The following is a 15,295-nucleotide window of genomic DNA, read 5'->3' on the forward strand; positions in this document are numbered from 1 at the left end:
TCACATTAAAAAGCAATTATATGTAATTGCTCACATTACTGCTAAACTGTCAAAAAAAACAAAAAACAAGAATGCATTGCATTAGTAAATATAATAATCTGTCTCTGTTGCCTAATTTAAAGCAGATGCAAACAAAAGCCACAATGTTAGGTAATTACACCAGGTATTAAAGAAATGAATCTCACGGCAAAGGTTTTTATGTTTGATGAGGATTTTTAATCCATCACACTTAATACATTTCTTTAAATTGCTGAAGTAATGGCCAGTTTTGATGTGCACCCTCGAGTTAAATTATGATAGAAAAATGAATATGGCTGATATTTTATCATGCATATAACTTTTAAGAGCTTTATTTTCTAAAATAATTCCAGAATGCAGAAAAGCAGACAAAACAAGCTAAATACCCTAATAATTTGTAATGAATACAAATGAAAGTATAATTAATCATACTATACTGAGAAAACAATTAGACAGCAGGGCATTTACTGTAGATCACCTGTTGATTAATAATCATCCAAACTGCTAATGACCATAGGTGCTTAAGTAAGACAAATTTACAGTTTGAATTGGCACTGTCTTCAACAAGACTTACCGGCCAGCCCAAAAAAGACTACCAAGTAAACAAACCATAAATCACAAGAAAAGGTGTCAGGACACATTATAAAAGTAGTTCATTGTATATATAATTTGAAAGGTGCCATCTGCATCATGTGAAACCACCTTGTCTCAATTAACCTTACATGCCTAACTAATCTTCTAAAAGTATAACCATAATGGATGCATCATTGCCAACCCTTTGCTTTCTTTTGAAAAACAGCTGAAGCTGATTGGGGGTATGTGTAGGTAGTATCAGTTTGGCAGGCTAAACAAATCATTGCCCAGCTCAACTTCTGCTGAGCTGTTCTTCCCGTGTCTGTGTGGGTTTCCTCCAGGTACTCCAGTTTCCTCCCACAGTCCAAAGACATGCAGGTAGGTCAACTGAAAACTCTAAATTTCCCATAGGTATGAGTGTGAGAGTGAATGGTGTGTGCCCTGCGATAGATTGACAGCCTGCCCAGGGTGTATTCCTGCCTCTCATCCAATGCATGCTGGGTTGGGCTTCAGCACCCTCCTGTGACCCTGCTAAATGCCCATGACAATCAGGTATAGATAATGGAATGGATGGATTCCAAGGAGACAACATTATGCTGCCAATGCACATCTTAAACCTTCGCAGTCCATCCAACACCTCTCCAAAACTGTACAGTAGCCTACCTTCACAACATAGGCTACAGTACATACCTATAAGGAAGTGTAAAAATAATACATTACCGTTAGATACATCAAACGAGTGAATGTCACGATAAACCTACAATCTCGTTTATTCCAATGCACCAAACTAGTAACAGTATTTGTTGGACTGAACAGTTCACGAACTGAGTTCTCTCTTTACTGCTACTGCACGGCATGCTGTGCAAGCTAATCTATGATGTATTTTTATTTATTTATGATTTTTCTCCACAAAATAATTCACAGTTCGTTTACTAATATCGCTCAATTGGGAATCATCCCCCTTTCTTTTCATGTAGTTAGCTGCGTGCGCCTCCCACTTCTCCGCTCCACGTCTTTTCTTTCTTCATTCACCGGCTGGTCTGTCCGTCGTTTCATCCAGCCGACCCGCTTGGCAGCCTAAAGCAGCCATGGCATACACTCTTCAAGGCGGTACAAAGAAGAAGGTTTGCTACTATTATGACGGTATGAAGTTACATATTCCGTTAAGCAGTGCTAGATGTCAGTGTAAAACTGACTTGGGTTGAGTTTTACAAGGCGATTTTTAGAAACGTGCCGACAAGGTTAGCAGCTAGTTTTGTTGTGGCTAGGCGAGCGAAGGGACACGCGCTAGTTAGCTAGGTAGCTAACCGGGCAATTGGTTGAAATATAACCGTGTTTAGTTCAGATTACCAAAATCCAAATTTATGCACATCTAAAATGAAAGGTACAACAAAAATTTTCACTTTGGAGATGCAAAACAATTGGTGGTGCACATGGGCTTTTCAGGTTCTATCACAATAAACGGCAGCTCTGGATGTATAAATTATTGCTAGCAGGGCATCTAACTAGATAGAGCTAATAGCCATATTTAGCGCATCGGTGTTCGACATTTCAGTTTCTTTTTTCCATTTGAGGTTTTAGTACTTCAAATGTAGATTGATTAATAAGCTTTTGAAATACCTAGTGCCCATCGAATGGGATTCAAAGCTGCCTACTTAACCCGCTAATGCTTGCAGAAATTGGAACTCGGGTAGATGTTAGCAGGCTAGCTAATAGTTGCCGCCGAGGCCCACAATGGAGATAAAAAGGAACTGTGCATAAATGCGCATGATCACCAATCTCACCCGACAGTAATCGTCCGTTTGAGGATGAAAACCGTCCCATTAGCTTAATCTGTTAGCTGGCAAATCTGGGGGAAACTAATGTATGTAGCTGTATAGCAAATAATTTAGAAAACGGTAGTTCACAGCTGGTTAGCAATAGCTAACAGTTGCTTAATTGAGATTAATTGAACTGTTATTCCTTGTTGTTTTAAAGTCACAAATACTTGTGCAAACTAATTTATCGATAATTCAAAATTCCAAGCAGTAGCTGCACCGTGCAAACAAATAATCATATAAACTCAGATATTCTCCTTACATAATTATCGTTAAATAACGATAAATTGGGATCTTGTATAATCGCTGATTATGTCTGGTAACAATACGTGTCCCTGGCTGACGTTATTTGAACACAGAACTGGGTGGTTTGATTAAGCTATGATTTTACCAAAGGTGACCTATCAATGCTTTTTGGATAATTCAGTATGAGTAATCTTTACATCACCAAGTGTGATCATGGCGGGCGGATCTGTGATGAAATTACTTATCAACAAATAGCCTTCATCAGAAACCCAGCCTACTGTCTATGGCAGGTGTTCTCAAAATAAATCCCGGGGCCTACTGTGCATGCTTGTTTTCATTCCGGCCACACGTGCAACCACACAATTGTAACAAGCTGATCATTTTTATTAATTGGACACAAAAAAGGCCACATCATTTAAGAAGTTACTATGCATTTCATGAATAAATGCCCTGCGTTTATATCCAAGGATTTAGCCTACATCAGTCGTATGAAATAATTCTGAAATCTGCTATAACAATAAAAAAATAATCAACTATTTTAATTGATTAAAGTATAGATGGACAAATGAAATCAGTGGAGTCCTGGCTGCTAAAACTGTGGACACCTGCTCACAGAAACTAAATTATTTGTTGAAAATTAACTGTTCAAAGCGAATCTAAAGCAACAGGCCGAACTTTTGTTCTGTTGAAAAGATAAAGGAGAAAATTATTTGAGAATGTTTTCAAGATATTGTCCTAAATTGTCTGTGGCCCTTTTGAGTTAAACTACAGATGGAGGAATTAAGCATGAACAGAGAGAAAGAACAATTTCTCTATTTTTACATAGTTATGGGTGTACAGTATGTGCATGTTACATTTTTCTGAAGATTGGCAATAACAATTTAATGAGCTCTAATTTTTATTAACTTTTTTAAAATTTAATTTTGCGTGACATAGCATTTCTTTTTTTTTCAGGTGACATTGGTAACTATTACTATGGACAAGGACACCCTATGAAACCTCACAGAATCCGCATGACTCATAACCTGCTATTAAACTATGGACTTTACAGGAAAATGGAAATATATGTAAGTGAATAACATTGAGAAATATTAAACCAGCAGGACATCCCACAGTACAATTCTTTCTTGACTTCTCTGTTAAGTAGTTCTTTTTGGTGTCTGGTGGCAGGCCTAGCCATTCAGTTTAGTCTTTTTGTTAAAAAAAAGAATCAGAAAAGACAGAAGTATAAAATGTGAAACTTCGAAACTCAACTGGTAACAACATTAGTTTATGAAGATTAAAATGCCTCAGCCTTGTTGAAAAAGAATCATTAATTTGTCCATCAGTGTTTATTTATTAAAAAGCTGTTGGAACTCTTTGAACCTAGGCAGAATCTCTGATCTGGTGAAACTGCATTAGATTCAAGAGGATACTTGGAAATGCAGTTTGTTGAAGCAGCCATGTGAATGTCACGTTTGCTATTAAATGTGTGTTTTTTTTTTTTTTCCTTTCCGTAGCGGCCACATAAAGCCACAGCAGAGGAAATGACAAAGTACCACAGTGATGATTACATCAAGTTCCTACGGTCCATACGCCCAGACAACATGTCAGAGTTCAGCAAGCAAATGCAAAGATGTAAGTGCAGTCGGCTGTAAGATGTGGCAGTCTGTGCAGAAGATGTTGACTGCTGATATGTAAATGGAATTTACATAGGGATTCACAAACTGCCTAAACTACCAGTAGGGTGATCAATGAGAACCCTCCTAGTAGGAGGGCCATCATATATACAGTATGGGTAGACTGAAAGACTGAAGGAGATGTCTGTTTGACAGCAAGCCTCAGCTTCATTGAAATGTATAACATAATGGGGAAATATTAACTGTGGACAACAATATGCATGTTTGGTGTTTAAATTAATTTTAACCCCCCCTCCCCCTCATAGTTAACGTTGGTGAAGACTGTCCAGTGTTTGATGGCTTATTCGAGTTCTGTCAGTTGTCAACTGGAGGCTCGGCTGGTGAGTGCAGAAAGAAATGTTAATATTTTCATTGAAATATAACGTCTGAAGTTACATGATGCCATGGACTCATTCAACTATGGAACATAACGTTCCTTTGCGAGCTTTGTTCTTAATTACACATATGCTTTGGTCTATGAGCGAGGACACAATTAAACATACTAGCGTTGTTTTAGAGTTGTTTTGAACAAAGATTAACAAATGGGTCAAAGTACATTAAATGACACGCAAGGTCCTGGTTGAGGGATAATTTTTTAAAAAGGAATACGTGTACTTGTTTTGGCTTAAAGATAAATGCAGTCAGCTTTTTTTCTGCCAATAATGTAGCTGGATCAGTGAAGCTCAACAGGCAGCAGACTGATATCGCTGTGAACTGGGCTGGCGGGCTCCACCACGCCAAGAAGTCCGAGGCCTCCGGGTTCTGCTATGTCAACGACATCGTCCTCGCTATCCTCGAGCTGCTCAAGTACGTCTGTCTGTTGCTGTCATGCAGAGGAGTCGGGCATCTCGATATGAAAAGAAAGAGAAATTTCTATTGCGATGATGGTGTGTTGCTAGATAAATGTGATATCTCTGTGTTTCATGTTTTTAGCATCCAATTCTTACGACATCTTTTACTGAAATTTGATCTGTTGTTCGAAGTCATGTAAATTATGAAAGGTCATGTAAATTATGCTTTTGTTAAACTGACCATATATTGTTTATACATTGCCCTCAGGTACCACCAGAGGGTGCTCTACATCGATATTGACATTCACCATGGCGACGGCGTGGAGGAGGCGTTCTACACGACTGACCGTGTCATGACCGTTTCCTTCCACAAGTACGGAGAGTACTTCCCTGGGACTGGAGACCTCAGAGTGAGTCCGGCTCTTCTGCTGCCCTCACTGAGCACGGTGATGGTTTATTTAAGAGTGGAGTATGAACTCCTGGGGGCTTAGAGACCTCATAGGCTGAACGCGGACCGTCGTGAGAAATCATAAATCTGTTCGGCTCGCGTGGCTGTGTTGATCCTGTTATTTCTCTGTTACTTCTCCTGTCTTTGCATTTCTATTTGAACACCAGTGGCACGTTCACGCAAACTCTGCTTTAGCTAAATCGTTGTATGGCTATGTTTCTAGAGTGTCTGCATTACTCTCAGTGGTCTGGGGTGTTTACATTACTCCTAGCGGTTCTCTGTGCTCTGACGAGCTCCACAGTCTGGAATATAATCTTGTGCACTCTAGTGTCAGCAGTGGACAGGCATACAGTTGCCGTTCGGTGCTCCGCATTCAAATAAATATGTGGAAAAAGACAAGGAGAGAAAATTAGTCTCATTATAGGTAACTAATACAGATTCAGGCTACATTTACTCCTAAATTTAACTTATAATTAAATGGAAGTGTTGCACTTTTTCTTCACATGCTCAGTCTGGCTAGTTTTGATGAAGTCGCCAAACTGTTTGTAAAAGGAAAACAAAAATACTTCTTGCTTATAATTGTTGATTGATTCCTAGCCCACGCTTCATAATTCTTTGCGGAATTCATAATTCAGAAGCACTTTCAGGACAAATAGGCTCTATGTCTGATGCTAAGCTCCCAATGTGTGCTTGTCACACGCTGGTGTGACACCTTTGGGAGGGAGGTGCGGCAGTTCCGGATGTGTGCCGCATGGAGAGAGTGAGAGAGCGCGCCCACACCAACACAAAAACAGATAAACAAACACCTTCACCCTTCCCCCTCACGGTTCCGGGTGAAAGCAATAAGCTAAAACAACAAACTAAAATAATAAAGGCAAAAGAAAGGAAAACTAAGCGGCAACTTTTCAGCTCGCTGCTCGTAGCTGACCAGCTTTTCAGATGAGCAGCTCCTTCTGTTTTTCAGTGGCGGTTTACTTTCTCAGCGTGTTCTGGTGTGTTCTCCCGATCTCAGCCCTGAAATCTGGAGAGGAACACACCTTTAAGCACCTGGGCTGATTAGGTGACACAACCCAGGTGCATGTGCCTTCTCCAACAGCTGGTGTTGCCAAGATCAGTCCGGTTCACTGCCAGACCGAATACCACAGCGCTTTAATAGTATGGATAACGAGTCATATGTCTGCTTGCTAATACATACAGAATTAAGTATTTTCAGACCTTTAATCACAGGCGCTTTGATGTTTATATTTATCTCCTGGATATGTTAGGGGAGGAGCACTTTAGAACTCAGCGGCTTGTTTCAGAATTGTAAATATAAAGTTTTTATATGACTTCTTAATGCATTGTTTAATTCGCCTTGCAGGGCTGCAGTAGGCATTCCTCCTGAGGAGCAGTAAACTATGATTAAAATGTTTTGCCGCAGCAGAGGAGATAAACGGCCGCGTGGCGGTGTGGGCGCGCCCGCCTTAATAAGCCTATTAACATCAACTCTCTCCCTCTTAGGATATCGGCGCCGGCAAAGGCAAGTACTACGCCGTCAACTTCCCCCTGAGGGACGGGATTGATGACGAGTCCTACGAGCAGATATTCAAGCCGGTAAGCTCGTGCGCCAGCGCCGCCGGCTTATCGGTAGCTCAAGGGATCATGGGAAGGAATGCAGAAAAACCTCCGGTGCGTTTCGGGAGCAGGGGCTTAATTAGCATAAAGTTTGCGCAATGGCCCGACTGTGAAAGACTGTCGGTTGACAGTTCTGGCTCTGCGTACTGATGCGTGGTTAATCACTGGGACAAATATATGCGGCTGGCTGGATCAACCAGGTAAGCGTCTCGAACGGGGTCGGGAGTTAATTTGAGCCCCTGGCGCAGGTGCACGGAGGCACATTTTAGGGGTTTTTGTGCACACGATTCCCAGGTAGGCTGGCTACGCAGGTTAGCCAGGCATGTTAATGGTCAAATAGCACAAGCAAGTCGATAATTATTTTCAGCTGAACAATCCCCATTGCTCTCACCTTCGAAATTCCAGGGGAAAACAACGCCTCATTATTTTTAAACAGTGCACGGGGGTGTTTTATTCCTTTAAGGCTGGCAGACTCTGCTCAGCTCTGCTCTGACGGTTTGGAACGCATTCCGTCCTGCTCCCCGCGGTCGTGTTCGGTTGTGAACCCCCCCCCCACCTCCCCGTGTGGTCGTTGGCAGGTGATGTCCAAGGTGATGGAGATGTACCAGCCCAGCGCGGTGGTTCTGCAGTGTGGGGCGGACTCGCTGTCCGGAGACCGGCTAGGCTGCTTCAACCTCACCATCCGAGGTAAACGGGGCGCCGAACTCTCGCCCTGTCCCGTAAGGCCGGACCGCACATTTTACAGAGCCGTCCACCCCACACGCTTGTGAGAGCATGAGAACATGTGAAGACCCCGCACCTATCCTGTATTTGTCTTTCCACTGTGCTCGTACAGGACACTGTTATCAGAACGCTGGTTGTTTTTATGTTTGTGAGCGTGCTCAAATGTTACTTGGCAGCGTTCCGCAGTGCCAAGGAGGAGGTGCCAAAAATGTCTCCTTGAAAGTGTCACAAAAAACATTAGTAAACTGTCAGCTGTTCCGAGCGCCCCGCAGCGCACCCCCTGAATTTTTGGCTTTGCCTTTTGTTCCCCTCCCCCGCCCCCCGCCCCCCGCCGCGCTCCGCAAGGCCACGCCAAGTGCGTGGAGTACATGAAGTCCTTCAACCTGCCGCTGCTGATGCTGGGGGGAGGGGGCTACACCATCCGAAACGTGGCCCGCTGCTGGACCTACGAGACGGCCGTGGCGCTGGACACCGAAATCCCCGACGGTACGGGCGGCCCGGCCGCGCCCTCCCGGGAGCCCTGGGCCCAGGTCCAGCGCGACCGGCACGAATTTCGATTTTACCGTTTGATAATGTGATTAACGACGTGCTCGACATTATGAGCTCAGCAGCTGCTGAAATGAGAAATTTGTGTGTGCTGCTGCTGTTCCCGGCGGGGAAAGGATTTAGCTGTACTCCAAAGAGGAAAAAAAGTCCAAAATGTTGTACAGAAACCTTGCTAGAAAACGAGAAAAAAAGCAAAAATATAAATACAGTATATATTTCAAAAGATTATAGTGGTTGTGCATTCTGACGGACGGGGAATTATGTTAGTCTATTTGCCGGTTCTCTCAAAAGGGTGGGATGAACATCGGAGTCACGCTCCTCTTCTAAAACCACACGGCGTTTAAGCCGCAGTAATTTAATGCCCGACCAGTCTCCTGCACAAAGATGGGAGCGTTTGCGCAGTGCTAATGTGCTCACATAATTGACCGCGGCTGATTGAGAAAGATGAGACCTCTAAGTGTATTAGCAGTGAGAGAATTGGCTTATGAAACAGAATCAGTTGGCAGCTGATGTTCAGGGATACCTGCTTGAATGAGAAACTCCCAAATCTTGGCTGTTCTCATATGCCACTGGCTCGCATTTAGCTGTCTTTCAGTGCATCACCATTACCACCTTTATCATTACGCATATAGATGGCAAACCAGCCATTGGTAATGTCCGTATCTAAGACATTAGATTTAAAAGTTAGAAAGTAGCACCATAGACTTAAAATCATCCATCGAAATGTGGTTGTGGCAGTTGCAGTAGATGGGAAAAAAAGGCCCCAGTGGCACTACTCAGCCACAGATATTACTCTATAGATTAACCAGATGGTTGACTCTGCATTCTTAAAGCCAAAAGTTCCCTCTCCCTTCCGGCAACATGGAAATATTACGCATCTTCTGAAAAGTTGCGATGAAGCAGTACAATAAGTGCATGTTCAAATTTACTGGCAGCTTACTAACCAGAGCGTAGGAGCTGACCGTCTGGTCTCTCTATAATATCTGTGTCTCGGCAGTCAGCGGCCTCCCATTGCCTGGAGTTACCGGTTTAGAGCATCACACCTTGGGAAACCAATAAAGTCAGCTTGCTGCTTTGTAGTTTACCCTCAAGCTGACCCATGAGAGCAGAGGCTGTCGGCGAGAAAAGAAAAATCTGGCCGTCGGAGAGAGCCCAGTGATTACTTTTTCTCTGTGGCGAACAGAGCTAGCCTGTCAGCACGCCCCTGAATCTGAGAGGGTATTACCACCGCACAGCGCGCGCGGCTAACACGGCGCACAGAATCCCCCGCTCCCGTCCACTGCCGCTGAGCACTCCGTTGCCCTCTGTGTCTGGAGCCTCGTTGCTAGGGGCTTATTCGCGCTTGTAGACTGACCCGTCGTCCTTGTTCTCGCAGAGCTGCCCTACAACGATTACTTTGAGTACTTCGGGCCCGACTTCAAGCTGCACATCAGTCCGTCCAACATGACCAACCAGAACACGCAGGAGTACATGGATAAGATAAAGTAAGGTCGCAGCCTTGTGTTGCATTACACAATGAATGATACAAATCTATTACAGTGTATGTGGTTGAATGTGAGATGGTGTAGGAGTGCACATAATCGTGTATTTTCATATTCAGCATGCTTCAGCATTTCATGTCCATGCTGGTCGTTAGTAATATACAAGTGTGTGCATGCATGCTTGAGTTTCCACCATCCTTTTTGTATGACCCTGGTCAGACAGTTTTGAACAGAAAGTTTAAAAAATATAATAAAAAATTCACATAATTCTTTTTATTTAAGGAAAGGATTCTTGTAGCTACTGTCAGTCTCAATTTAGTGTCACCAAGATGAGGTAGATTTACTGGAGAACCTTAGGTGCTGAACATACTTTAGCTTTTAAACCAGAATTGTCTGCAGTTGGTCTTGGTGTGCGTGCATGCATGTGTGTGCGCGCGTGTGCGCATTACTCACAGTCGTGCGTGTTTCCCGCAGGCAGCGCCTGTTTGAGAACCTGCGCATGCTCCCCCACGCCCCCGGGGTACAGATGCAGGCCATTCCCGAGGACAGCATTCCGGACGACACCATGGATGAGGACGTGGAGGACCCGGACAAGCGCATGTCCAGTAAGGAACCCTCCCCCCCCCCCCCCCCCCTCGTCTGCGGTTCATTCCCTGCCGGTCTCCTCTCCCGCTGTCCTTTCCCCGCGGCTCACTATCGCGTCTGTGGAATCGGGCATCCCATTCACTCGCTTGTGTTTACAGCTTCCCCCACGTTCATAATCAGGACTCACCTGTGCTCCACCTTCAGGAGGAATTGCTGCTGAAAATTGATTTGGGCTAACTGGGGAAAAAAAATTTGGAGCACATGTAGGAATGTGTTACTGTGCTCCAAAATCCTAGGAACACATTTGTTCCTTGGGCAGAAATGTTAGCGTAGGGCCCTGTGCATTGCAAAACCTTTTTTTTTATTTTGGCGAAATTTGTAAGCAGTTACCAGTCCTACGGTCTGCAGTTTTCAAGCTTCGTAAGAAAGTTTTTTTGGGATTGATAACTGTTCGTGTCCCCCTTCACCTCAGTCCGGGCCTCTGACAAGAGGATAGCCTGCGATGAAGAGTTCTCCGACTCGGAGGACGAGGGAGAGGGCGGAAGAAGGAACGTGGCCAATCACAAGAAGAGCACGAAGAGGGCCAGAGTGGAGGAAGAGAAGAAGGAGACGGAGGAGAAGAAAACTGGTGAGCAGCACTGTGGGCCATGGGAGCTCGGGGTCCCGTCTGTTGGATTTAGCAGAAGCAGCACGTGTTAAAAAATCTCTCAATACAATCTGTAGAAGACATGAAGTCATGAGAGGTTGGTTGTGTCAACAACAATGGTTTAGCAATCTGAAAGCAATGTTTTTCAAAATGTTTGTGAAGGGGCTTTACATTTTGAAGTGCATTACTAAGTGAATGCATTTGCAACAGATGGTGAATAACAAGGGCATTTCTCTGTCCACTACTGGGGATATAACCTGTCTCTGGTTGATGAGATCTCAGTTAACCTTGAAGCACCATTTACTGTGCTCTGCAATTAATTTTGCTTTCTGATCAGTGTTCTTTAGAGATATTACAGCTGGTTTTCACATTTATTAATGTTTTGGCATGATACTGTAATTGTTGGGTTCCCCTTCACATGCAATAAAATGCATTTGTCACATACCATCATTTTGAGGACGGAGTGTGGCACAGTGGGTAAGGAACTGCGCTTGTAACCGAAAGGTCGCAGGTTCGATTCCTGGGTAAGGACACTGCCGTTGTACCCTTGAGCAAGGTACTTAACCTGCATTGCTTCAGTATATATCCAGCTGTATAAATGGATACAATGTAAAGTGCTATGTAAAAAAAGCTGTGTAAGTCGCTCTGGATAAGAGCGTCTGCTAAATGCCTCTAATGTAATGTAATGAAGGACATGGCCACCAACCAGTCAACCAGTTGAATCGGCTTTTGTCTGTGGAAGTAATTTGTTTTGAGGTGATTAAACGAGAAGTGATGCGTGTGCTTCATTAAAAGAGGAGACCTTTGAACTCTGGTCACGAAATAACGCGATCTTTTTGAAATGACTCCACAGAGGTGAAAGAGGAAGAAAAATCGAAGGAAAGCAGCTCAGAAAAGATGGACACGAAAAGGTGAGGGCCAGCCCGGTGCGACCCCGTCCAAGCAGTGTGTGTGCGGGCCGCGTTTTACTTTTGTTGTTAATTGTGTAACGACTGCGGAGTAGTTTGCACCCGTTAGTACCGGCCCTTAGGACAGAGCTGAAGGTTTCGCAGTTTCAAATCAAAAAGCTATTTCAGCTAAAGAAATGCCTTTTTTAAAAGCCGATGGGGTGCATTTCCTTTTCTCTGTGTTTCTGCGTCGGGCAGCGGTATGAAAACAAGGGAAATCAGGAAAGACAAAAATGATCAAATTTTTCTAAGTAAATTGTTTTTCCAAGTAGTTTTGTGCCAGCAGTAGAAATGAGCACCAGCCAAATGTATGGAGACCTCATTTTAGAGCATGAGCCACTAAATCTGTATGTTTCCAGAGACGCTGAGAGGAGAAGCAACACATTTTTCTACAGTTGCAGTAGATTTTAGTTTAGTTCTGAAATATGAATCGCTAGTAGAGAACAGGGAATATTCTGCTTCTGTGGTTTGACGGGAGAACATAAAACACTCACCTGCTGTGGAATTGTTTACTTGGTATACAGTTTATAAAATTTTTAAGTGCTGTCCCTGTGACCTGGAATCTTTTTTTCTTTTATTTCCTAAATTTCCATTTGAAAACTTAAATATTGTCCCTTTAAAAACATCAAGACGAAAACTCTGCAAAGGGGTTGACCGTGGCCGACCGCCTCTTCCATGACCAGTTTGCTCAGATCTCCCCCACACAGCTTAAATGAGGCCAGTAATGGCCGGATCCAGAGCAAAAACTTTAAAATGGCAGCTGCGAGACTCTCATGCTCTTTAAATACAGAAAGGTGTGAGAGTAAGCCAACGACTCTTGCCACTACGGTAACTACTAGTGGTGAAGTGATCCTGAAGACCTCTTATAGCATATGCATGCAGAGGTGATTGGACAGGGATTAAATTTAATGCTACTCAGTGTATCAAGAGAGAAAGCTATAATGGAGTTTAAGTCACAATGACAAGTATAATGCAGTGGGATTATATTATAAGATTTGTACTCTGGTATAAAATTTGGGATAACAGCTTATCTGTTTGCTTGACTGCGCTCACAAACTATGAAAGGGGGGAAATATCCAAACCTTAAATCATCTCACAGGTGGTTTTAACCGTCAGCTTCTTTTTTTCATGCTAGTTCGTACGCGAGGTCTCAAGATAGTGACCAAGACTCGCAAGATAAGCGCTCCATGAGACCAAACGCATCTCTGCCGTGCTCTAATCTTTGCTGCAAATCTCACGAGGCAAAATGTCATCTGTCATCTTTTTTTCCCCCACTAGAGAGCACTGTTGACACAGGCAATTAGACTTTCTATGTTTGAGGCTCTGCTACAGAGGAATGCGATTTGAGGCGTGGGACTGTTAGCATCCTGGTTATTCGTGTAGGTGTTGGGATACCTGCCCCAACCCTTGAGTGCAGAATTACACCGAGCAACTCAGAGATTCTCCTGCGGCCTTACTCCTACACAGTGGCAACAGCAGGTCATATTTCTCATGTGCTAGTTGTATGGTGTTTTTGTCAGTTGGTAGAAAACTGCATATAGGATCGAATGATTTTAGAATATTTGAATTTAAAATGATTACATTCTGTAGGAGTGAACAAACATTTTTAATCAATTAGCTTGCATCTTTGGCTCATTATGGCTGTAGATTCCTTTGTAGAAGGCTCTCTTTTGCTTCCTGCTTAAGGACTAGAAATGTGAAATCTGCTCTCTTTAGGCTTAGACGCATTTTAAATATTAACAAGTAGTTAATAATTGAAAGATTCAGAAATATTTTCATCCTGTTAGCTCAGCTGTTATTAATATGCAGTGCTGGGAAGAAATCCATTAAAGGCAAATGTTCCCAAACGTTCACTTGTGAGTATTTTCTGCCGTTTCAAGCTCATGTTCTTTTCTGTTGACTTGACAGTGTGAAGGCAGAGCAGACGGGCAGTGCCTGATGTTACCACAAGGGGGAGCACTTCTGGATGTGGCAGGCCAGAGAGAGAGAGAGAGCGGCTTCTCAAGAAATTGGACTTCCACACCTTAAGACATATTTATTTTGAGTCTGTGATGTAGATGTGATGTTTTTGTGGTGTAAGTTTATTACACAATTAGTTTTCCTCCCAGGTGTTTTGTAATAGTGTCAGTTTTTTTGTCCCCAGAAAGTGTTTGCTGTTTCCTTTGGATACCCTGTACGAAAACATTTGTACTGCAAGGGATTTTTGTTTTTTTACATTTTATATCCATTTATAATTAAATGTTTATTTTAGAAAAAAATTATGTATGTTCCTTAGGACTATGACAACCTACAATGACTTCATATGTTTAAAATGTGGTATTTTGCATTTACGTATTAAAATTGTTTTTATACAAAGGCAGGATGTTATTTATTTATAGGTTATATTTATTTGTTTTTTAATGAACCATTTACTAGGTTGACTGGCTTGTAAATTTTGCTGCATAGTTTCTGCCTCAAGAGGGTGCTACACATCAGTGGAATTGTAATCCATGGGTTGCCTGGGAAAGTCGTGTACTTTATGATTGTGTTATGTGATATTTTTTAAATATGTATTACTTTGACTTAATATCAATGTTTACCATTCAGAATGCAAGAAACTGCACCATTGCAATTTTTCAGAAAGTATTCTGCCCCATAATAATTTATATAATATACATTTTGGCGATAATCCCCTTCCCCCATGAAAATTTTTTAACTTCATTAATTATTTTTAGGATGAAATTGCTTACAAAGGCTGCGTATGTTTTTCTCTTAGATTTCAACGAAGACACTGTATAAGATTCATCTGTTTGATAGTCTGTTAAATGCACTGTCCATGCATTGTAGACCGGACCCCTCTATATAAACCCAACCATTTGAATAGCAACTGCAGCTAATTAGCCAGGTTGAGTCATTTACATTTTAAAACAACCAACCAGAAGCAACTTCGGTGGCAATAATGAATACGATGCGATTCGTAGTCCTGATGTGACGTTCAGTAGCATTTCTGTACTCACCCATGTCTGAATAATTCCTTTTTCATCTTGACTGATGAATATCGCTACATAATTACGCAGCTTCATACCTCAGAAGAGCTGTATTTAGGTTTTTCTGACGAGCAACCTAAATGTTGCTGGTTTGAAGACCAGGTGCAGCAACTGCCACTCTGTGCTAATGAACAGTTGCTTCTGTGGAACATCCAGCTGTGCAAATGGATAATATG

At 42.7% G+C, this 15,295-nt stretch overlaps 1 protein-coding gene across 1 annotated transcript; it reads left to right on the forward strand.

The window, feature by feature from the left end:
* The first annotated feature begins 1,525 nt into the window (after positions 1 to 1,525).
* LOC118230782 (histone deacetylase 2) lies at positions 1,526 to 14,450 on the forward strand. Its single transcript, XM_035424095.1, has 14 exons — positions 1,526 to 1,734; positions 3,609 to 3,721; positions 4,154 to 4,271; positions 4,579 to 4,653; positions 4,981 to 5,119; positions 5,372 to 5,513; positions 7,052 to 7,144; positions 7,744 to 7,852; positions 8,234 to 8,374; positions 9,810 to 9,918; positions 10,390 to 10,520; positions 10,973 to 11,128; positions 12,000 to 12,057; positions 14,002 to 14,450. The coding sequence occupies exons 1-14, from the start codon at positions 1,680 to 1,682 to the stop codon at positions 14,030 to 14,032; spliced, it is 1,470 nt and encodes a 489-aa protein (XP_035279986.1). The 5' UTR covers positions 1,526 to 1,679; the 3' UTR covers positions 14,033 to 14,450.
* Positions 14,451 to 15,295: the final 845 nt, after the last annotated feature.

The sequence above is a fragment of the Anguilla anguilla genome, chromosome 6 (assembly GCF_013347855.1).
Source record: "Anguilla anguilla isolate fAngAng1 chromosome 6, fAngAng1.pri, whole genome shotgun sequence".
NCBI classification, from domain to species: Eukaryota; Metazoa; Chordata; class Actinopteri; order Anguilliformes; family Anguillidae; genus Anguilla; species Anguilla anguilla.